At 41.5% G+C, this 25,601-nt stretch overlaps 1 protein-coding gene across 4 annotated transcripts in view; it reads left to right on the plus strand.

The window, feature by feature from the left end:
- The window catches only part of fbxo38 (F-box protein 38), an 85,549-nt gene that overhangs the window by 24,385 nt on the left and 35,563 nt on the right, over nucleotides 1-25,601 (plus strand). For all 4 annotated transcript variants that reach the window (XM_085995297.1, XM_085995298.1, XM_085995296.1 and 1 more), the window contains 5 exons: nucleotides 2,678-2,820; nucleotides 4,613-4,799; nucleotides 5,638-5,748; nucleotides 19,880-20,062; nucleotides 21,333-22,088. In XM_085995297.1, coding sequence (XP_085851423.1) covers nucleotides 2,678-2,820; nucleotides 4,613-4,799; nucleotides 5,638-5,748; nucleotides 19,880-20,062; nucleotides 21,333-22,088 — 1,380 coding nt within the window. The remainder of the gene's footprint in view (nucleotides 1-2,677; nucleotides 2,821-4,612; nucleotides 4,800-5,637; nucleotides 5,749-19,879; nucleotides 20,063-21,332; nucleotides 22,089-25,601) is intronic.

Here is a 25,601-nt window from a genome sequence, read left to right on the forward strand (position 1 = left end):
TTCTTCAGTTTTTAAAGTCATTTTTAATCCAATAACTATATTTCGATCTACACCTCCATTTTTGGTCAACTTTATTCAGTAAGTTAATGTCATCATTGTAGAATGTGTAATACAACTTCCAAGCGGTCGGGTAATCATTGTTATGTAATAGAGCTGGTGTTAATGAGTTGTCATTTTTTAAAGCATATAAAGCTAAATTTTAATTGTGTACTGAGAGGAATTAAAGGAAATTAGTATTAGTAAAAAAAAAAAATAGTGCTGGAGAAATTAATGGGACTGAAAGCCGATAAATCCCCAGGGCCTGATAATCTACATCCCAGAGTGCTAAAGGAGGTAGCCATGGAAATGGTGGATGCATTGGTTGTCGTCTTCCAAAATTCTATAGATTATGGAACAGTTCCTGCAGATTGGAGGGTGACAAATGTAACCCCACTATTTAAAAAAGGAGGGAGAGAGAAAACAGGGAACTACAGACCGGTTAGCCTAACATCAGTAGTAGGGAAAATGCTAGTCTATTATAAAGGATGTGATAACAGGATACTTAGAAAATATTAACGGGATTAGACAAAGTCAACATGAATTTATGAAAGGGAAATCGTGTTTGACAAACCTACTGGAGTTTTTTGAGGATGTAACTGGTAGAATAGATAAGGGAGAACCAGTGGATGTGGTGTATTTGGATTTTCAGAAGGCCTTTGATAAAGTCCCACATAAGAGGTTAGTGTGCAAAATTAAAGCGCATGGGATTGGGGGTAATATACTGGCATGGATTGAAAATTGGTTAACAGACAGGAAACAGAGTAGGAATAAATGGGTCTTTTTCGGGGTGGCAGGCGGTGACTAGTGGGCTACCGCAGGGATCAGTGCTTGGGCCCCAGCTATTCACAATATATATCAATGATTTGGATGAGGGAACCAAATGTAATATTTCCAAGTTTGCTGATGACACAAAACTAGGTGGGGTTGTGAGGAGAATGCAAAGAGGCTTCAAGGCGATTAAGACAAGTTGAGTGAGTGGGCAAATACATGGCAGATGCAGTATAACGTGGATAAATGTGAAGTTATCCACTTCGGTAGGAAAAACAGAAAGGCAGAGTATTTAAATGGCGATAGATTGGGAAATGTTGATGTACAGTGGGACCTGGGTGTCCTTGTACACCAGTCACTTAAAGCAAACATGTAGGTGCAGCAAACAGTTAGGAAGGCAAATGGTATGTTAGCCTTCATTGCAGGAGGATTTGAGTACAGGAGCAAGGATGTCTTACTACAGTTATACAGGGCCTTGGTGAGACCACACCTGGAGTACTGTGTGCAGTTTTGGTCTCCTTACCTAAGAGAGGATATATTTGCCATAGAGGGAGTGCAGAGAAGTTTCACCAGACTGATTCCTGGGATGGCAGGACTGTTGCATGAGGAGAGATTGGGTCGACTAGGCCTGTATTCACTAGAGTTTAGAAGAATGAGAGGGGATCTCATTGAAACATAAAATTCTGACAGGGTTAGACAGACTGGATGCAGGGAGCATGTTTCCCCTGGCTGGGAGGGTCTAGAATGAGGGGTCACAGTCTCAGGATACGGGATAGGACATTTAGGACTGAGATGAGAAATTTTTTCGCTGAGGGTGGTGAACCTGTGGAATTCTCTACCACAGACGGCTGTGGAGGCCAAGTCACTGAATATATTTAAGGAGATGATACAGGAAACTTTGGTTTATCCGGAGGTTGCATGGCCGGAAACCTCGATCTAACGGCAGAAATCAGCAGCCGTTAGTTTTCTTTTCGTTTTTTTTCTTCTAGCATTTTTTTAAACAGTCAGTCTCTGGAAAGCTTCTCTGAAGCTGTTGCTAAGCTACAGAGACGCTTCCAAGGTACGGGCCGACTGTTTACAAGCTGTTGCTAAGCAACGGTGTTTGTTGTCAGATACGGAGATGAAAACCTCCGTATCCTTCAACATTAGCGCTGGTCTGTCCGGAAGTTTTCATAGATCGGCATCACGTCGGTGCCGGATATCGTGAAGTTTCCTGTAGATAGATTTCTAGACACAAGGCATCAAGGGGTATGGGGAGAGAGCAGGAATATGGTATTGAGATAGAGGATCAGCCATAATATTGAATGGCGGAGCAGGCTCGAAGGGCCGAATGGCCTACTCCTGCTCCTATTTTTCTATGTTTCTACGTTTCTAATTCATGTATAATATCTCCCTAATAATATGGATACTTCATTTGAAACTGTATTTGCAAAGTTACGGTTTTCAGACTGGAAGTTGATAAGTTTTATAATGGTAAGAAAGGAAGATTTGCATTCCTAGAGTACCCTATTAAGTGTCTCGAATGCCACATTCAAAATATTTCACGTGCACTGAATTATTTTGAACTGCAGTACTTACATTGGCAAACATTTTATGATCGTAGGTGAAGAAATATGACCTTCCTCAGCACTGTTCATTTACAGAAATTGATTAGTTATATTTTTCTAATTGCATAATCTCATACACAGATCAAAATTCAAGCTATAGTACCAATGACACTAAAAATGGTGCATTAATATGGACCAAGTGCTGAAGGTTGTTACGCATGAGCATGATGGCAATTATCAAGTTTTTGTGTTCTTTAAATTATGATGTTGAATAGAAATTTATTCTAAATATAATTATATGGTCTTATTTCGATACTTTATAGACCATTCACGATGGAGTCGCTTGGTGGACCTTACACTTGTTCGTTGCCATGCAATCAAACTGGAATCATTCAGTCAGTTTGTAGAAATGCTGCCAAGCTTGGAGTTCATTTCGTTGGATCAGATGTTCCGGGAACCTCCAAAGGTGTGACTTGGATCTTGGAAAAACAGGGAAATTAATTGATACTATTTACAAATTGCTGGAATAACTTGTTTGCAGCTTTAATGTGCATCAATATATTTTTTAATGAATGTCCACTCACATACTGTGCTTGGATATCTTGGCATTTACGGAACTGATTTCCAAGCTAGGCATATTGTAGATTTGGGAACTAGATCTGTCATAATTTTATCTACTAGACAACCAATGTCATCATGAGTCCTTAGCCATACCTCTTGGTGGAATACCTTGTGAAAGTGGTTCACCCAAGTGTCTTTTTTAGGGGGTGGAGGGGCCGGGGGGGGGGGGCGGAAATGAGAGGTTGGAGAGAGGGGGGAGAAATAATCGCATCCAGCTCCAAGGTCACTAGAGCATCAATGGTTATATCTTTGGTCGGGATATCTGAGCTGATAGGCATTTTGTTTCGTCAGGAGAAACGGTAGAGAAAGAAAAAAAAATATTGGCCCCGAATTTGTGGTCGGCGGAGTAATTGAGGATTACGCCAATGACATCTAAACAAAAACCGCACTTGGCTCATGTGAGCCCTCCCTTGTGAAGTTGCTCTTAAATGCTGCAGAGTTGTGCGCAGTGTAGTGCGTCTGTGAACCTGGGATCATGTGGGACGGTGCTCCTTTCATTTCCTGGCTCTTAGCCAATCAGGAAACGCGATTGCTAAAACAGGATTGTAAATATGTCAATGGAAGACAGAAGTCTTCTACTGGCATATATTTACAATCTACATAGCATTTAATTGCCACTCTTAATTGGAAATGTTGGTTGAAGTGATTTAGAAAGGTATAGATTTAGTTCTGGCAGATATACATTTGATCAAACATCTTTCATGACTAAATAATAATGCTGCATTGTTAGATATACGGTTCTTACCTACTCAGTATTGGATTAGATGCTCCATTATTTAAATTGTGCCCATAAAGTAGCAAAACCGAGTACAAAATGTTTCTATAAATCTGTAGTTTTTTTATTGTAATATGTTGAGAAATAATCATACAAAAACTTTACCCTTAAACGAACATATCCAATCTATAGAGTGCTTATTGCTGGTGTTTACTGTGCTTAGTTTTTGGGCTCAAAATCTCATTGGGAAAGATTTTGATACATGAAAAGAGCTTTGTGTCTGGCCAGTAAATTTTTAATCAAAATGCTGGAAAAACTTTGTCAGTCAGCAGTTGTCATCTAATAGTTTTCTCATCCTCCCTCCTCTTACACTGTGCAACAGGCTTCTGCGCCTATTTGCACCAGACATAAAAAATTTCAGGGTAATTAATGTGTAGTATGTGGGCAATTAGCCCAACTTTTCACCACGTTGATTTGAATGGGTAGGTGAAAGATGCAGCGAAGCCAATGTGCAGTTGGAACTTGACAGATCGCAAGTTCGGGTTTTAGCACATCCGCTTAATCCCAAACTTCAGTCAATTTCAAAGATGGTATACCGACTGTGAATTGAGGGCTGTTAATTTGCATATGGATTGAATAATTTGAACTTCACTAAAATTCCATTCACTTTGTTGTGTGGTTACTGGACTGCTGTCCAACCTTTTGTGTTGCATGTTGTGCTGTTATAGCTACAGCATGTGTTAAGAGAAGAATAGTTGGTTTACAATGCGTTATCAGTGGCGTGTGCTGCAATTTCTGGCTGATGTAAATTTAGCTGATGCTTATGCAAACTGCCTTACATTTCTAGTGCAACAAAGAAACCTTAGTAGAACGATACTGATAAAAATAAAAATAAATCACTTTTGCTTATCTGTTACTTCAGGGCTGTGCTCGTGTAGGGCTGAGTGCTGGTACAGGAATCGGTGTTTCTTCTGCTCTAGTTAGTAATCAGAATTCCAACAATGATAATGAAAACCACCAAAATAATCACGCTAATATCAATAATAACAATAATGAGGAGAATGATGCCCGACAAGAGAGAGCAGCTGACCTACCAAACCCAGTGAATGGTAAGATTTTAACGGCTTTAAAGGCATCTGGAGCTTTTAGTGTTAAAAAAATCTACAGTCCTGTTGCATGTTAGATTGGCATTGTGCAGTTTACTTTTGTAAAACAATATGGTTATTTAGCATCTGAAACAGCAATGTCTTATTTCTATACAATGCCCAAACAGCTGGAGACTTTATCTGTCTCTAAATGGAGATTCCCCACTAAAAATAATTGGTCAATCCTAGCTGATTAGGAGAAACTAAATGAAGAGCTATGGGAGTTTTAGACAATTGAACACACTATGGTAACATTTGACAATATTCCAGAAGTTAGCAAGAAACAAAACTATTGAAAAGCTTAGTTTCCCAGATACTATGAAACTCTACTATGTGTCAGGCTAATAATTCATTGAGTTAAAATTTTGTACGGTTTTTCTCCTCTTGTCTTCCTTCCCCCTTGCCAAATACTGAAAGCGAGTAAGGAAGTGAGCCCTTCTTTCAGGCTTCTGCCAGTGTTTCTTTTCACCTGGCCTGTAAAAGCTGCATGCAAATAGTGCAGTCTTACTTTCCCTCTGCTTTTTGATCAATTTAGATAGCCCAGATGCGTTGCAGAATTATTTCTTGAAATATTGTGGGAATGAGCACTTGTCGTATTATTTCAGGGGATGGCATGTTGGCACCATCAGACCAGGTGTTGATGCTAAATATCCTTTAAACAAACTGCATTTTATTTTCACTGACATTTTCAAGTATTGCAGTGAAATTTTGTTCAAGATGCTTGTGGACCAGTAATGTGTAGTGTTAAATATTATCTTATTTTTAGATATGTAACTAATTTGTGGGCCTTTTGCTGTTTCAGAACAAGGACTTCAGGAGGCAGTCCAAGATAGTAGACCAGGTGCTGAATGTAATTCTGACCGGAACAGTGGTCATTCTGTGACATCTATGGACATAGATGAAGAACAAGCAGGTAAAGTGTGCCTTGTGAACGCAGCGGTTGGATTTGTGGATAGAAGCCTGTCCTATCACTGTAGTGAGTTGTACCACTATGTCACTGCATTGTCTGTCCCATTGTGATGCTGAATCTTAAGCTGTACAACCTTGGACAATGCTGTTGGTCAGGAAAGATCTGTGTTTTTGAGGAAGCAGTGATAAAATAATTGAGTATTCTTTGTGTTTACTTGAAGGCTTTTTTAAACTAGTGTTGGGGTGGGGGGGGGGGTGGGGCTGCAGTTGGGAGGAACAAATGACAAATCGGTGGATTAGTTACTTTGTTTTGGTGTGATTTTGTTTTGCTCGTTCTTGGGATGTGGGTGTCGCTAACAAGGCTGATATTTATTGCCCATTACTAGTTTCCCTTGAGAAGGTAGTGGTGGGCCTCCCTCTTGAACCGTTGCAGTTGTGTGGTGAAGGCGCTCCCAAAATGGTGCTAGGCAGGGAGTTCCAAGATTTTGACCCAGAGCCAATGAAGGAATGGTGATCTATATCCAAGTTGGGATGGTGTATGACTTGTAGGTGATGGTGTTCCCTTGCACCTGCTGCCCTTGTCCTTCTAGGTGGAGGTTGTGGTATAGGAGGTGCTGCTGAAGAAGCCTTGGTGAGTTGCTGCAGTACATCCTGTAGATAGTACATACTGCAGCCTCGATATATACCGATGGTGGAGGGAGTGAATGTTTAAGCCAGTGGACGGAGTATTGCTCAAGCAGACTGCTTTGACCTGAATCGTGTTGAGCTTCTGGTGGTGTTGGAGCTGCACCCAGTTATATTTTCTGCAATCTGAAAACTGAAGATGTATACAATTGTACATAAATTTCAATATGCAATTTACTGTACTATAATCAGGGCTAATTATTAGACATGTGCTACACTGTCTTTGCAAGGGCAAAAAGTGAAAGTTGCACATTTTCAGATGGTGAGGGTGTCAAGTTTTGGGATTTCTGATTGCCACCGCAGAGGGTCCATGGTGTAACATGCGTTAAAAATACAACTGCTGAGCTAAGCTTAGTTGACACAATTAAATTCACAAGTCAGAACGGCTGAAAGATATGGATTAGAGTTTAGATGGTGTGCCTGAATCAACGTGATGCAGACAGTGAAAGGCAATTTAATGTTTCAGTGATTAATCGTACTTATTCCTGTTCACTGTTATTGCTGCTGCGACAGCTCTATTCATTTGAACTCGGCAGAGGTCATTGCCAAGTTTGGCTGGTGGATTCTGCGCTTGAGTGGGGGGAAGTCAGTTTGCTTGAAAGCTGACATTGATGTCAGGCTGACTGCAGAAAAACAACAGAAGACTGCAGGGAGCAGAAGTTTGGCCCTGGGCTGAAGGTAAAAATGCAAGAGTTCAGTTTCTTATGGCCAGTAGTTATATAGAAAGTAAGATCATTCTGAAAATACAAGTAAGTCAATACACCAATGTGGAATAGCATAATCAGTTTGTTTATGTACGAGAGGGGAAGTGAAGCTGAGTGGAGTAAATTCATTTTGATTACAACTGATATCCTGTATGTTCACCTTGCTGTGAAATACGGTGACATCAAATTGGAATGGGCCTCATTTTACTAGGGGATTGCCTTCGGAGAGATTGAAGAACCATTTGTGCAAAAGATATGAATATGTAGTTCATATTAGAGGATACTATTGCGTACCTGCATAATACTATCCTGCAAATAGATATACATGAATTAACTTCGATAGAAATAATATGCTCTGCTACTTACAGAACGATTGATGTCACTGAATCCAAGGAGGTATCTACGGCGGACAAAACAACATGGTCAACAATAAGTTGAGAGGGGAAGTGAAGATGAAAATAAAATTGTCAAAGAGAGAGTATGAGAGTAGAATGGCAGTTAACATAAAAGGGAACCCAAAAATCTTCTACCGGCATGTAAACAGTAAGCGGGTAGTAAGAGGCAGGGTGGGAACTATTGGGGACAAAGAAGGTGATATATGCTTAGAGGCACAGGGCAAGGCTAGAATACTCAAAGTACTTTGTATCGGTGTTTAATAAGGAGGTGGATGCTGACAAAATATTGGTAGAAGTGGAAAAGGTAGAAGCAATGGAAGGGGTGAAAATTGATAGACAGGATGTACTAGAAAGGCTGGGCATGCTTAGAGTGGATAAGTTGCCTGGTCCAGGTGGCTTGCATCCCAGGTTGCTAAGGGAATTGGGGGAGGAGATAGCGGAAGGGCTTGCCATAATTTTCCAATCTTCCCTAGATGCAGGGGAGGTGCCTGAGGATTGGAAAGTGGCAAAGGTGACACCATTGTTCAAGAAAGGGTGTAAGGACAATCCTAGTAACTACAGGCTGGTCAGTTTAACATCAGTGGTGGATAAAGTTTTAGAAACAATAATCAAGGAAAAAATTAACGGGCACTTGGAGAGGTTTAAGCTAATTAAGGCGAGCCAACATGGATTTGTAAAAGGCAGATCATGTTTGACTAATTGAATTTTTTGATGAAGTAACAGGGAGGATTGATGAAGGGAATGCAATGGATGTTGTCTACATTAATTTTAGGAAGGCGTTTGACAAAGTACCACATAGAAGGCTGGTTAACAAAATTGAGGCTCATGGAATAGGTGGGTCAGTGGCAACTTGGATAAGGAATTGGCTTAAGGACAGAAAACAGCAAGTTGTGGTAAATAGCTGTTTTTCAAATGGAGAATGGACAACAGTGGTGTTCCCCAAGGGTCAGTGCTGGCCTGGATATTGGAATAGAGTAGAATTTCTAAATTTCCTGATGGCACCAAACTTGGGGTGTGGCAAACAGTGAGGATGATACCAATCGACTGCAACAGGACATAAAGGCTAGCGGAATGGGCAGACAAGTGGCAGATGGAATTTAATAGAGAAGTGTGAGGTGATGTATTTTGGCAGAAGGTACCAGAGAGGCAATATACACTTAATGGCACGGTTTTAGAGTGTGTGCAGGGACAGAGGGACCTGGGAATTGATGTGCATAGATCACTGAAGGTGGCAAGACATATTGAGAGAGTGGTTAGCAAAGCATATGGGATCTTGGGCTTCATAGAGGTATTGAGTACAAAAGTAGAGAAGTTATGCTGAACCTTGATAAAGCGCTGGTTAGGCCACAACTGGAGCATTGTGTCCAGTTCTGGTCATCATACTGTAGGAAGGATGTGAAGGCCCTTGAGAGGGTGCAGAGGAGATTTACCAGAATTGTTCCGGGGATGGGGGAATCTTAGCTACAAGGACAGGTTGGAGAAGCTGGATTTGTTTTCATTGGAGTAAAGGAGGTTGAGGGGTGATTTGATAGAGGTGTACAAGATTATGATGGGTTTGGATAGGCTAGATGGGGAAAGGCTGTTCCCACCAGTTGATGGGGAAAGGAAGGACTAGGGGACACAGATTTAAGGTTTTGGGCAAGAGATACAGGGGGGATGTGAGGGAAACCTTTTTTACACAGCGAGTGGTGAGGACCTGGAACTTGTTGCCGACTGAAGTGGAGGAAGCGGAGACACTCAATGTTTTCAAGGGGAGACTGGATAGGCACTTGAGGGAAATAAACTTGCAGGGCTACGGGGATAGAGCGGGGGAATGGGACTGACTAGACTGCTCCACAGAGAGCCGGTGTGCACTCGATGGGCCGAATGCCCACCTCCTGTACTTCTGACTTAGTTTGGAAATGTTGTCGATCCTTTTTAAGAAAATGGAGATTTAAAAGCCCAAATTGAAATGATTTTTGTCATTTTAATTCCCTGTCAAATGGTGCCCACAAAAATACCATATTCTACTTTAACAGTGAGAGAACAAGTTGATTTTTTTTAAACTTGGAATGTGGATTTTATAAATGAGTGTGAAGTGCAAAACGAGGTAATACCAAGCCTGTACAAATCATTAGTTAAGTAGCACTTGGATTATTGTATACACTTTTAGCTTCCTACTTTAAAAAGGCTATCGAAGCCATGGGAAAGATACAGAAGAGGTTCACAAGGATGATAACTTAGGTATGAGGAGAGACTATAGAAACTGCGGCATCTTCATTAGAGCAAAGAAGGATAAATGTTCACCAGGATACTGGGATAATTTCTCTGCTCTTCGAAAAGTTCCAAGGCATCATTTGCATCTATCAGAAATGGTAGAGACTGCCTCAGTTTAATGGGCCAAATTTTGCTGTCAAAATAAGTGAGGCTAATGGCACTCGCTGTTATTTATGCGTAAATGGTACAACAACTTCAGGTGAGGGCAAATGTGCGATTAAATGTGAATACCCAAAAGTTGCTATCCGAGTTGCGCTGCTCTGCCATTAGCTTAGCAAAAACAGCATTTTACTGTCTGCCTCACTGTTGGCATGCATTGAATATCATGAAGTTGCTGTATTTGCACGATAGATACAAACTAAGTCCGCCGCCGATATTTAGGGCTTGTAATTACAAGTGTAAGCACCCTTTTAATGGCGTGATATGCGTTGATGACTGCTAATCAATCTCTTTGGCACCAAAAATGAACTATTACAAGTCTCATTCCTTCAGGTTTTGGATTTTTCAGGGCGATTTTAAAAATGTAAAAAAAATATTTTTTTGCTTTTTCTTTGTTCTCTTAATCCAATCTTTCTTTCCCTCTCTTTATTTCTCCTTCTAGACCTGATTTGACATTAAATTTACCCTCCCCCTCACTCCTTCCGTGTTTATTTCCCAATCCTTCAATCTCATTGGTTAAGGAGATGCCCTTTTCACTCTGGTTCCAGATGCCCTGTTTTTTTTCTCTGTGCTGTTATCAGCTCGCATTTTCAGCAACTTCATGGGTAGCTGTTCTTTGAGCTGGAGAGTGCAGGGGCAAGTCTGTCTAATAGTAGATGTCCTACTACAGAAAATTCTGGCACCTTATCTCAAACAAATGACAACCTCTGAATTCCCTCAGTACTGCACTGAAGCGTCTGGAGTGGGGCTTGAATCCACATCCTTCTGACTCGGGTAAGATTGCTACTATTGAGCCAAGATGGAGTAGGTTAAATTGAACCCAACCATGGTGCTCCAATGCACTGCACCACTCAACTGTTTGTGTTTCAGGATTCATACCCTAGACCACTATTCTGATCTTCCTGAGCCACATGCAAAACAACACAATACACTGGCGGGCAATCCACTCCCACGGCCCCACTCGCACTGCTGCGGTGCATCCATAGAAACATAGAAGATAGGAGCAGGAGTAGGCCATTCGGCCCCTCGAGCCTGCTCCGCCATTCAATGCAATCATGGCTGATCATCCAAATTCAGTACCCTGTCCCTGCTTTCTCCCCATATCCTTTGATCCCCTTAACCTTAAGAAATATATCTAACTCCTTCTTGAATATATTTAATGAATTGGCCTCAACTGTCTTCTGTGGTAGAGAATTCCACAGGTTCACCACTCTGTGGGTGAAGAAATTCCTCCTCATCTCAGTCCTAAATGGCTTACCCCTTATCCTTAGACTGTGACCCCTAGTTCTGGACTCCCCCGCCATCGGGAACAGCCTTCCTGCATCTAGTCTGTCTAGTCCTGTTAGAATTTTATAAGTTTCAATCAGATCCCCTCTCATTCTTCTAAACTCTAGTGAATATAAGCCTAATTACCCAATCTCTCTCCATAAGTCATTCCTGTCATCCCAGGTATCAGTCTGGTGAAACTTTGCTGCACTCCCTCCATGGCAAGAACATCCTCAGATAAGATGACCAAAACTGCGCACGATACTCAAGGTGTGGTCTCACCAAGGCCCTGTACAACCTGCAGCAAGACATCCTTGCTCCTGTACTCGAATCCTCTTGCTATGAAGGCCAGCATACCATTTGCCTTCTTAACCGCCTGCTGCACCTGCATGCTTACCTTCAGCGACTGGTGCACAAGAACACCCAGGTCTCGTTGCACTTCCCCTTCTCCCAATCTATTGCCATTCAGATAATAATCTGCCCTCCTGTTTTTGACACCAAAGTGGATAACCTCGCATTTATCCACGTTATATTGCTTCTGCCCAATCACCCAACCTGTCCAAATCATCCTGGAGTTTCTCGGCATCCTCCTCGCAGCACACGCGCCCACCCAGCTTTGTGTTGTCTGCAAACTTGGAGATATTACATCTAGTTCCCTCGTCTAGATCATCAATATATATTGTGAATAGCTGGGGTCCTAGGACCGATCCCTGCCGTACCCCACTAGTAACTGCCTGCCGCTCGGGAAAAAGACCCGTTTATTCCAACTCTTTGCTTTCTGTCTGCCAACCAGTTCTCTATCCAAGTCAATACCTTGCCCCCAATCCCATGTGCCTTAACTTTACACGCTAATCTCTTATGCGGGACCTTATCGAAAGCCTTCTGAAAGTCCAAATACACCACATCCACTGGTTCTCCCTTATCTATTTTACCAGTTGCACCCTCAAAAAAATTCCAGTAGATTAGTCAAGCACGATTTACCTTTTGTTGACTTTGTCCGATCCTGTCACTGTTTTCCAAGTGCTCTGCTATTACATCTTTTATAATGGACTCTAGCATTTTCCCCACTACCGATGTCGGGCTTACCGGTGTATAATTTCCTGTTTTTTCACTACCGCTTTTTTTAAATAGTGGGATTACATTACCTACCTTCCAATCCATGGGAACTGTTCCAGAGTCCATAGAATTTTGGAAGATGACCAGCAATGCATCTACTATTTCTAGGGCCATTTAAGTACCCTAGGATGTAGATGATCAGGCCCTGGGGATTTATCGGCCTTCAATCATGTCAATTTCCCTACAAATACTGATTTCATTCAGTTCCTCCCTCTCATTAGACCCTATGTTCCTGACATCTCTGGGAGTTTATTTGTGTCCTCCTTTGTGAAGACAGAACCAAAGTATGTATTTAATTGGTCTGCCATGTCTTTGTTCCCCATTATAAATTCCCCTGATTCTGACTGCAAGGGACCTACGCTTGACTTTATCAATCTTTTTCTCTTCACATATCTATAGAAGCTTTTACAGTCAGTTTTTATGTTCCCTGCAAGCTTACTCGCATACACTCTTTTTCCCCTCTTAATTAATCCCTTTGTTCTCCTTTGCTGAATCCTAAACTGCTCCCAATCCTCAGATTTGCTGCCTTTTCTGGCCAGTTTATATGTCCTCTCCTTGGATCTTATGCTATCCCTAATTGCCATGTTAGCCAATGTTGAGTCACCTTTTTTGTTTTATTTTTATACTAAACAGGGATGAACAAATTCTGTAGTTCATCCATGTGATCTTTAAATGTTTGCCATTGCCTATTCACCGTCAACCCTTTAAGTAACATTCCCCAATCCATCCTAGCCAACTCGCGCCTCATACCATCGTAGTTTCCTTTATTTAAATTCATGACCCAAGTCTCAATCAACGACTTCACTCTCCATCTTAATGAAGAATTCTATCATATTATTATGATCGCTCCTTCCCAAGGGGCCTCGCACAACAAGATTGCTAATTAATCCTTTCTCATTACATAATAACCACTCTAAGATGGCCTGATCTCTAGTTGGTTTCTCGACATATTAGTCCAGGAAACCATCCCGTATACACTCTAGGAATTCCTTTTCCACAGTATTGTTACTAATTTGGTTAGACCAATCTATATGTAGATTAAAGTCACCCATGATAACTGCTGTGCCCTTATTGCACACATCTCTAATTTCCCGTTTAATGCCATCCCCAACCTCAGCATTACTGTTTGGGGGTCTGTATACAACTCCCAATAATGTTTTCTGCCCCTTGGTATTTCTCAGCACTACCCATACAGATTCCACATCATCAGAGCTAATATCCTTCCTTACTATTAACCTCCTCTTTAACCAGCAATGCTACCCCACCGCCTTTTCCTTTTTGCCTGTCCTTCCTGAATATTGAATACCCCTCGATGTTGAATTCCCAGCCTTGGTCACCCTGGAGTCATGTCTCCGTAATCCCAATTATACCATATCCGTTTACATCTATTTGCGCAGCTAATTCATCCACCTTATTATGAATGCTGCTCGCATTAAGACACAAAGTCTTCAGGCTTGTTTTTTTAACACTTTAGACCTTTTAGAATTATTGTTTACTGCGGCCATGTTTGATTTACACCCTTGATTTCTCTGACTTCCACTTTTGCTTTTCTCCTTCCTGTCTTTTGCTTCTATCCTTGCTTCCCTTTCCTGTGTTTCCCTGCACAGGTTCCCAACCCCCTGCCATTTTAGTTTAAACCCTCCCCAACAGCACTAGCAAACACTCCCCCTAGGACATCAGTCCCGGTCCTGCCCAGGTGCAAACTATCCAGTTTATATTGGTCCCACCTCCCCCAGAACCAGTTCCAATGTCCCAGGAATTTGAATCCCTCCCCCTTGCACCATTCTTCTAGCCACGTATTCATCTGAAATATATCCTTCTATTTCTACTCTGACTAGCATGTGGCACTGGTAGCAATCCTGAGATTACTACCTTTTTGAGGTCCTATTTTTTAAGTTACCTCCTAACTCCCTATATTCAGCTTTTAGGACCTCATCCCGTTTTTACCTGTATCGTTGGTACCTATATGCACCACGACAACTGGCTGTTCACCCTCCCCCTCCAGAATGCCCTGCAGCCGCTCCGAGACATCCTTGACCCTTGCACCAGGGAGGCAACATACCATCCTGGAGTCTCGTTTGCTGCCGCAGAAATGCCTATCTATTCCCCTTACAATAGAATCCCCTATCACTATAGCTCTCCCGCTCTTTTTCCTCCCGTCCTGTGCAGCAGAACCACCCATGGTGCCAGGAAGTTGGTTGCTGCTGCCTTCCCCCGATAAGCCATCCTCCCCAACAGTATCCAAAGTGGTATATGTGTTTGAGAGGGGGATGGCCACAGGGGACCCCTGCACGACCTGCCTGCGCCTACTTCTCTGCCTGGTCACCCATTCCCTTCCTGTCTGTGCAGTCTTTACCTGCAGTGTGACCAACTGATTAAACGTGATATCCACAACGTCCTCAGCATCGCGAATGCTCCAGTATGTATCCATTTGCAGCTCCAGCGCCGCAATGTGGTCTGCCAGTAGCTGCAGCTGGATACACTTCCCGCACACATGGTCATCGGGGACACAGGAAGTGTCCCTGATTTCCCACATAGCGCAGGAGAAGCATGCCACGGGGCCGAGCTTTGCTGTGCTGCCATGACTTACCCTTTAATTAATTTAAATTAAATCAATACCACCAATTATACTACAATTAAATGATATACTCGAGGGCCCTTGGTTACTAGCACTCCCCGATAACTCAAGAGACCTTAGAAACTATAACCACAAAATTAAGACCGTCTAAACTTTATAAACTATTAACCTTAACTGTCAAACTATAGAGTAGTATAAGTACTCACCCAATCAGCTGCTTCCTCCTGTCCGCATCACGTTTTCAATCATGACGTGCCTCTGGAACGCCGCCGCCGGTCTGCGAGATTGGTAAGCCTCTGTATAAAAATTTTTTTTAAAGTCCGCGAAAGTGAGTTTAAATACTCACTGAACCTCCCCTCTCACCGCTCCCGACACTGGCCTGTGGGGGGAAAAAAGCCCGCGAAAGTGAGTTTAAATACTCACTGAACCTCCGCTCTTACTGCTCACGACAGTGGCCAGAAAGTGCACCCGTGTATGCTGAGCCAAATGCTGTAATATTCTATGATTCTCCTTGGTGGACTGTGATCTAATTGTTTTGCATTCTCCCACTCCCTTTTTATGTTTATAAACCTTTATAACTCTCATGTAGAAAACACTGCTGTAACCTAGCTTTTGAAACACAGGCTTATCTGACCTCCATTGTGCCTTCGTTATGTAGATTTAGTAATTTAATTATTTGCTTGCATTTTTTCTTTAAAATTGTGACCTACCTTAAAGTTATCTTGTATTACGGCCAAGTGGTTTGGTTATGCATTGGTTTAGCACAGTCCCAGGACTAATAATTTTAGGTGCTAAAATAACACTTCGAATAAAGCGACAATATCCTAAATAAGTGTCAATGCTGAAATGATGTTGAGCAAACCCAATGCTAGCTAATTTCCTGTGGTGAGTCAGAGGATACACTTTTCAATGATGAGTGTATATCTTAATATAGTGCCAGGCAAAAAATATTGAGATAAAATGGAGAAAAATACAACCCCATTGCACAATTGCAATTACCTCCTTGTTTGGAGAAGGAAATGCTAAAAAATACACATTAGGCATATTGATCAGTAAAAAAGGATCAGAAGCAATTGTCACAATTCAAGAAGGCAGAAATAGAAAATTAAAATCCAGGAGAAAATGGGGACTCGTCCAACATATCCCTGAAAGATGGGTAAGCATGTGAAGGAAAGTTACTGGAATTTGCAATGTAGTAGACACACAATCATTTTGGTATTGATTATTTAATTTTGTATGTTCCATAAATGCTGTTTGAGTATAAACTGGAATGACTTGGGAGATGAAGGTGGTGGCTGAAATCCGTTTTTTTTTTAATTGAGCAATTGTGATTGGTTTTCTGATGCTTTATTATCAGCTGTTTCCTAATCATTAAATGGAAGTAAAGATTTGTTCGTTTTCAGGTTTGTCTTTCAGTTGTCGTTGATGGCTTTTTCTGCCTGAATTGTCAATTTCATCTGATCAGCATAATCACTTCATAAATAGTTAAGTGATTTAGGATTGGCTCAAATGTTAATAGACCAACCAATTATTACATTTTGGGGTGTGGCATTCACTCTTTGATTGTGATGCCCTACAAGTGTATCGTGCATGCAAGACTTTGAGTAATGGTGCACACTGAAGAACATGGGCTGTTTGGATGATAGGCAACTGGGTGTATAATGTATTAATTGGGAGAAGGGGACGAACCTGCTAATTCTAACACAATCCATCATATTGAATCAAACTTCTTACCTAATAAACAGAATTGTTTTTTGTGACCCCAACAGTCTTCAAAAACCATCTAAAAGCCTGTTGTATATATTTAGCAAGCAATCTCCATATTAATAGATTCAGCTAAAAATTGATTTTCTAAGCAATCATTAGTTAGAGCTGTTTGTAGCTGTTTGTTGCTGAATGCATACACTTTATGATCGATGTGCCCTTCAATTTCCATGATTCTTTTGATTCAGCGATCAGTTCAGTGAAAAGTGACAGTAGTTGTTTTTTTCCATCTAAATGGTTACTAAATGTCCCTTTATTTGCTAGGAGCCAAATTGAGATTGCAAGAATTTATTGAATCTATGGTGAAGTCTTTTAAACGAGGATTGAGAATTTAGAAATAAAATCTTGGTGCATCTGGGTTGCTGCTCTTCGGTTGTTTTAGCATCACAGTAACGATAGTGAGAACAGCACTCCATGCCATTTCTGAGTCTTGGTAGGTGCACCCTGTCCTTCTGCATTTTGACAAGCACTGCTTTAGATAATTTAGAAAATTATTGAACTGAAGTACTAACAGTTCAATTATACTGAAGTACCTTCCACAACTCATTAGTTGCAGATTACCTCTTTTTTCAGTTGAGGGAAATGTATTTAAAATTGTAAATGCCAAACTACTTCTTGGGGAACAATGTACAATATACTGTGGCATATTGAATAGCAATTATATGTATCCTGTCTTTTATCTTTTCTTGTTTCAATGATAAAGAACGATTTTAAGCTTCAATAGTTCCTCACTCTATGCCACAGTGTGGTAGGATGTGGGATTGTGTGTTGAATTCCCTACATGGTGAATAAACAATTTTCTGTATTTATCTTGGTGCTTCTGTAAGGTAAACAAGGTGGCACAGCTGCATCTGCCAAGTTCTGAGACCCACCTAAAGAGGTGATTATTCCCCAGCACCTCCAGAGGCAGCAGTGCCCCCACTAGCTGTTATAAGCATTACTGCCTGAGGCAGAAACACCATATTTTCTGACCATAGGCAGACTTAATGGGCTGGACTTTACTTACCGAGACGAGTTGGGGGCGGGACTGCTGCCTTCCGGGTTCTAGTCCTGCCCCCAGCGACGTCTGACGAACAAATGCTATTTTGGCCTTGTTAAGCCCGCCCTGCGGGCTTGCCGGCCAATTACGGAAAAGCCGGTGTCGAATGAAGTCAGTTGATGACGTTTTCTTAAAGGCAGATGTACCACACTTGTTTGACAGATAATTTGACAGTGTTTGACAGCATTGAGGTGCTGTCAAACACTAACAATCACTGCCCAAAGGTGAGCCCTTGCACCCAGGCTCTCCAATTACTCTCCTCAGGATAAAACAGATGGCAGCTGCAGCTGAGATTGCAGAAGTCATCTATCACTTCTCCCGATGAGATGAGGCTACACAAACACTTCACAGCTTGTCACCTGCAGAAGTATCTAACCACATTAAAAATGACTTTCACAACATGTCCTTACCTCTGATACTAACCAGTGTCCAATTGCATCCTTCACACCACTTCTGCAGCTGTCATCCAAACACCAACATAACAACAGACCCGCAACACGACCCACAACACGCCTCACTTACCCTGGCGGAGTTCCCTGATGTCGGGAGGCCCGCAGCAGCAGTAGAAAAATTGGAAAAAGCCTCTTAACTATCTGTTAACAGGCAGTTAAGTGGCTATAATCCTCTTCACGACACTAGGAATCGGGTCCCTGTGCAAATCGGGGACCCGACTCCCAGGAAGAATGGTTGGAGTCCCGCCTCCTCAGGGCTGGTAAAATCCAGCCCAACATCTCCGCTTACCTGCACAGGCTAGCAGTGTGAGTTTACACTTGCTGACTGTTTTGATCCTTTCCTAATTATTGGTGGAGTCACCCTAACATGGTACTGAATTGTGACTTTAAAACAATTACATGTGTGCAACTTTCTGTTGCACAATTTTTTTGTTCTAGTGCTCTTTAGTTCACTGACCAATATAAACAAGGCAGTTTCCATGGCACCAGGCCCCCAAATCAATATTACACAAGCAATTCTTGAAACAGTTCTGCAATATAAGCATGCAACCCTTTTGTTGTGGGGAGACTAGATATTTTCTACAGGAAGTGTCAGTTTGAGTTACATTTCCTGGTGACCTGTATTATAGTGGAAGCCTGATCCCAAGTCACCTGACCACACATAGGCTGAGGATTTTGGAGTTGGGATAGCTTAATTCTGGGACTTGAGCACTTAATCTAGGCTGACAGTTCAGTTTGCGGTACTGCGGGCGTGCTACATTGTCAGAGGTGCCATCCTTCGGATGATATGTAAAAACCAAGATTCCTATGCTTCAGGCAGAATTAAAGGTGTTGTGCCACTATTCAAAGAAAAGTACGGACTTTTCCCGATGCCCTAGCAAACTTACTTTCCTCAACCCAAAATATATTCAAAGGGTTATCGACCTCATTGCTGTTTGTCAGAACTTGCACAGTTTTCATGGCACCCAACTTCCCTAAGTCAATATTGCACAAACAATTCTTCAAACTGTTCTGCAATATAAGGAAATTGTCTGCTGTGTTTGCGAACAGCAGTCATTGTACTTTTTTGCAGCAGAAACTTACACCAAGTCCCGTTCACCCATAACCCCTGTGTCAGCTAACCTATATTGGTTCCTGGTCCGGCAATGCCTAAATTTTAAAATTCTGATCCTTGTTTTCAAATCGCTCCATGGCCTCGCCCCCTCCCTATCTCTCTAACCTCCTCCAGCATTACAGTCCTCTGATCTGTGTTCTTCCAATTCTGGCCTCTTGTACATCTCTGATTTTAATTGCCGGCTGTGCTTTCAGCTGCCTAGACCCTATACTCTGGAATTCCCTCCCTAAACCTCTGTCTCTCTACACCTCTCTCCTCTTTTAAGACATGCATTAAAAGCTGCTACTTTGACCAAGCTTTTGGTCACCTGTCCTAATAACTCCTTATATGGCACGGTGTCAAATTTTGTTTGATAACGCTCCTGTGAAGCACCTTGGGACATTTTACTATGTTAAAGGCACCATATAAATGCAATTTGTTGCATTTCAAAGTAAATAATTGTATGTAAAGCACAGAGATATGATTAAGCTGCTATATAAATGCAAGTCTTTTGTTCTGAGTACCGGTATGTTTGCTTTGCTGATTTGAATCTATAGATATTTTGCATTTGCATCTGTGTTTTCATGCATTACCTCTGTTGAGAAAAACGTGTAACGTCCTTTGTTTAGGACCAAGTGGACTTCAGCCAGCTATGAAAGTAAACCCAGTGATGGTACATGATTCAGATAGTGAAGATGAGGAAGAATATAATATGGATACTTCTGGGAATCTGAATCGGAATAATACTGGGGATAATTATTCAGATGGTGAGGAAAAGAAGAAAATGACTCCTATACTTTGTGAAGGTTCTGGTGAGTGCTGCAGAACACAATGTGCTTGTATTAAATTTTGCTTTTTATTAACTACTGTTTCAAAATTATTTGATTTAAACATTATCAAGATGTCAATTGAAAATTTGTAGTTACAAAAGTTGCTGAAGAGCCCTAATTATTTCATTTTGTAAATGTTTTGTGGTGATTGACAAAATGTACTACAGGAAACTTTCGTTTATCCGGAGGTTAAATGTCCGGAAAGCTCTATCTACCGGCAAAATTCAGGAGTCGGTTCAGATTTTTTTTCTTTTTGTTGCTTCTTTTCTCCAGTCATGGCTCTGCAAGCGTCTCTGTAGCTAAGCAACAGCTTCAGCTAGACGCTTGCAAGCTGCGCCGACTGTTTTGAAGCTGTTGCTAAGCAACAGGGTCTGTTGCTAAGCAACAGGGTTTGTTGCTTCACACGGAGCTCTGAGCTCCGTATGTTTTAACATTAGTGCTGGTTTCTACGGCAGTTTTGATCTAACGGCACCAACTCGGTCCCGTCGGTGCCGGATACCAGAAAGTTTCCTGTATACGGTAGAACCCATTTAGTAAACCTGACCAGAGTGAAATTCTATCTCGTGAGAAACGCCCATGTATCAATTCACTTGCCATGTCTCTAATAAAAATGACTACTAGCTTGAAGTGAAAACCATCTAATTTTTAGTGTTTGCTCTATGGGACAGTAAAATGCATCTCAGAAATTAATAGAAACTGATGTTTCCACTCAGCATTTTCATTTTATGCTCCTGCCCACAAAGTTTTTCTCGACACTTTAAAATCTAGTTTTCCCTTTTGTCTAATTATCTGATAATGGTTGCTCACATAGCATTTCCACAAGTATTCTGCCATTTGCAGAAAACTGCATTTTATTAAATTAGAAAAATCTTTTTGTGACGTGAATCTAAGTAGCACTGTTTTAAAAGTGTAAATTTTTAGTTTTATTTACCAGTTTTTCCTAATGTCTGGTGACCTGTTTCATTCTGTAATATTTTATCCCAAATTTATTTTCCCCATTTTTCCAAAACCTAATTGGAGGTATTAGATTGAGTTTTTTTGATGCAAGTCTTTCAGCTGATTTTCTCTAATGTACTTTTCATCTATTTTTCCTCTCAATTGTAATGGATATCAGCTTGTTTTGCTCTGTAAATGTTGATACTATTCTTACATTAATAACCAATATATACATGGTTTGAAACAATTCTGATATAATAGTGCTCAAGTGATTCATTTGTTTTATAATGCTAGATTAATGCTATTTTATTTATAGGCATTTGTGGTAAAGGCAAGGCCCCACTACGGAAAAAGAGCCCAGTTAATCAGTCGGGTCTGCCAAGACCATCGCAGGTGGAGGAAAGCAGTTGTGAGAAAGGCTGTCAGGTGACCAGTGAACAGATAAAGGCTGATATGAAAGCAGCCAGTGATGTCCCAGAGAGGAACAGGAGCAAAGATGTTTCTTCTGGAACTGGAACCTGTTCCACTCCTTCAGGAACAACCAACTCAAACACTGTTGAATCTTCTCAGAATATAGAATCTAATAGGACAGCCACTGTGAATGGAGGGTGCAGACATTACAATACAGTATATTCATCACGGCCTGGTAGTGGAATTCATGCCTGTTCGTGTACTTCACCTAGAATTGGAGATTCTTGTGATAGCAATGAGGAAAACTCAAGGAATAGTTCACTTCATACTAGCTGCATATGCAACACATCTCAGGTAAATGAAAGCAGGACAGGTGAACGTTCTGAAGCAGATGAGCCTTCCACAAGCAGGGCATCTTCTGGTAACTGTGATTTAAATGGACACTGTAACACCGATTCAACCGTATCAGAACTTTCACAAAGGAAATCTTCCACTTGTGCACAAGAACAACTAAATGATAATGGGAGGACTAACAGTGATGGTGCCAGAGAGGGAGAGAATACTAATCATCATCATCCCATGTGCTATGAAGGCTACCCACGCAGACCTGTGACGAGAGCGAGTAGCAAATATAGCCAGGTTCCATTGGTCACAGAGCCAGGTAAACAGCACATATGATTGTAAATATTTTGCAATGCATAATACTGAACAATACCTACTGTAGTGTATAGTAATGAGTACAAGATAAATATGGATGAAGGCAATTTAGTCCATCCATACAGACACTACAGTTAACCCAATTGCTAAGTAATCCAAAGATTTTCACCACTACTGTACCCACATCTCTGTTCTAGATGTTGATCACTGTCAAGAAGAACTTCCTGCTATCAATCTTAGATTTGACTTTTACTAGTTTGAATCTGTGGATCCCAGTCCTGCTCTTTCAATTCAGTTCTGAAATTTTTTGGCTCTACCTTTCCATATTGTTTTACTAGCCTTTTAAGATTTAATCTGGGTTGCTCTTTCAAGACTAAAAAGCCTAAGTTTCTCCAGTTTTACCTCATACCTGAGACTTCTGACATTGGGAACCAGCTTTGTGGCTCTTCTCTGAACTGCTTTCAGTGCTGAATGCTCCTTTGTGTCTTGGTGACTGGAACTGAACTCGAGATGTGGTCTGATCAGTACAATAATCTGTAAGCATGACTTCCCTACTACTGTGTTGACAGTACGGTTCAGCATTCTGTCATCTGTTTATTGTCATCTGCAGTGATTGAACATGTTTAGCTTCAAATCTACTTAAGACCCTTAAGATCGCTTTCAACATCACCTTGGTTATTTCAATACTATTCATGGAGTATGTATTTTACACATTTGTCCCTTGTGTCCAATACTTGATTGTATTAATTTTCACTTGCCATAGTTTGTTCTACTCCCTTCCTTAGAAATAAAATGGCCCTCTTAGTTTATCATCTACAAATTTGACCAATTTACATTGAGTTTCTGACCCCAAGTTGATATAAATTAGAAACCATGTGGTTCTAATATTGATCCCTGGGGCGCCCGAGTCAGCACATTTGCCCATCCTCCATCTTCCAACATAACTTCTCTAATTCGTAGCTGCTAATTGCTATCCTTCAGTCAATTTCTAATCCATTTCCAAGCTTTACCCTGCATTCTCACCACTTTGACTGTAAATTTTCTGAGGTTTATGTGCACCACATTATCGGGCTATCTATCCACAGACCACTTGGGTGTCGCTTCCTCAAAAAAGTCGCAGAGGTTCTGGATTCAAGTTGACTGCTATTTACTAATTATTATTATAATACAGATGATTGTCAAGTTTATTCCTGATAACCCCATTATTTGACATGCTCTTGAAGTAAGACTAATTAGTCTGTAGTTGCCTATATCTCTCTCTTTCATCGTTTTTGAAAACTGACACCACTTTAGCCGCCTTCCAATCTGGTAGTACCTCCCCAGTGTTCCAATAACTCCTCATAATTATCAACACCTAGCAAATCATATTATGTTTCTCCTAGCACTCTGGGATAAGTGCCATACATCTTTGGGGATTTATTTGTTTTTTAGACTATTTAGTTGACGAGGACTTCTGTCTCATTTTATATTGAAGTCCTTAATTCTACTTGGCTTATTGCCGCTTAATGAGGGCATGCTGCTCATGGCTTCCCTTGTGAATACTTGGATAAAGTAATCGTTCAAAATATTAACCATCTGTGCTCAGCGCCGTTTACATAATTTATGGTTCTTATCTTGTCTTTGCCCTCTTACTGTTAAAGTACAGAAAGAACTTCCTTTGTGATTGAAACTTTTTTTTCCCCAAATCTCTCTAACCACCCTTTTGACATATTTCTGTATGAACCACCTCACCTCGTTCGCTTGCAAGGGTAAAGATAGACAAAAGGACCTGTATTTGAATGAGGTCTTTCATGTGCTCAGAAGAGCCCAAAGTTCTTTACATTTAATGTATTAGTTTAAGTGCACTCACTTATTATGCAGGCAAATGTGGTAGCCACTTTACACATAGTAAGATCCCACAAACAGCAAACAATTGAATTATCAGATAATCTGTTTTTGCTGGAGTGGTTAAGGGCAGTGGGAGAATTCCCTGCTCTGCTTTGAATAGTTAATAGCATCTTTTTTATCCACTTGAGCAAGCATATTGGGAAAGATTTGGTTGATTTGCACTTCCCGTTAGCGCCTTAAGAGGGCGTTAATGGGGCGCAAAGCAACTAGCGCCCGGGTGCGGCGATGTTTGCGCCGCTCGCGAAATTGACCAGTCATTTTGCAGCGGCGCTAAACACTACCGCCACGATCTCCTGCGCCCGCAGATCATGACGTCAGTCAAGTGTGTAGCGCCCTGGACCGGCTATTGAGTGGCGCCCCCTGCCTTACTGCCTGCCACTAGCAATGACAGGTTGAGGGGAACGTTTTGCAGTCGGGAAGGGACTGGGGGAGCGCTATTTAAAGGCGACCGCTCCCTGTCTTGTTTTGTCGGCGACATTTTTGCAGCACGTATCCAGAGAGAGAGAGACTTCTGGAGAGATTCAACGCTGTGCAAAGGAGTTTTGGGTACTGAGCAGCACTTTGCAGGTTCATTTTGATTTGATCTTGCATCGATTTAGAAGAGACTATGGGGGCTGCACTCGGCTCTTTCCCTGGGCCTCTCCATTGTTCTTTCCAGCAGATTTGATGTACAGGTCTCTCCAGGCTGAGATTCAAGGCTGCAATGAGCAGGTTGTGGATGGAGAGCAAGATCGACCCTCCCCGTTGAGAACTGGCCAGTGGCAGTGTGTCTGTGTTCCATTGCTTACTGACATCACATGAGCTTCGCCAGCGCTCTGAGGTAGCGCCTCAATCCTCTGCGTTAGCGCCTTGAGAGGTGTGTACCGCCTGATTTAGCGCTCCAATCACCTCTAGGGGCAATAGAAGCCAAGTTTGCAGTCAGAGATGATTATTAGCGCCAGGCGCTAAACTTTGTGCCCGGCCGATAATTGCGCCCCAAACGGGGCGATACCGAATTTCTCCCCCAACATGTCTGCTAGTGCAGTCTTGGACTGAACAGTCAGCCTTAAATTATATTCTCAAACTTGAAGTGGGACTTGAGTTTACAACCTGGAGGTGAGGGTGCTACCAACTGAACTAAGCTAACATTTGTTTTTCCTCTTTATTTTACTTCTGATTAATTTGTTAATACTGTTAGGCTCATTCCTGTTTATTCTATGCCTGCTAATTCTATGTATGTATTTTACTGCATGCTTGGCATATGCTTGTAAAGGTGTTCCACTTATTTCCACTGAATTGTTGTCAAATAAGCCTTTTCCATTCCCCCCCACCCTCCAAATCAATTTGCTTAAATTACCTCATTGTTGACCAGGGCAACTGCAGACCTGACAACCTTGTGAATTGCTATCTTTGAGCTTTAGCGACTTTAATCGGCACTCGCATTCTCAGTTGTTCTCGGGCTGCGTAGCTAATACTTTTACTCCAAATAAAGTGAAGACATTTTGAACAAGTCTAACATTGTAGAGAATTGAACTCCAGGGCACAAGTAACAGCTTTTTTATGTTGTGCTACTCAAGTCTCTCAAAGTCATGGTCTCCTGACCAGAAACCTTAAATTCCACTGGCCTTCGTTATCAGTGAACATTGAGATA

The sequence above is a fragment of the Somniosus microcephalus genome, chromosome 8 (assembly GCF_052327205.1).
Source record: "Somniosus microcephalus isolate GS21.2 chromosome 8, FLI_Smic_1.0, whole genome shotgun sequence".
NCBI classification, from domain to species: Eukaryota; Metazoa; Chordata; class Chondrichthyes; order Squaliformes; family Somniosidae; genus Somniosus; species Somniosus microcephalus.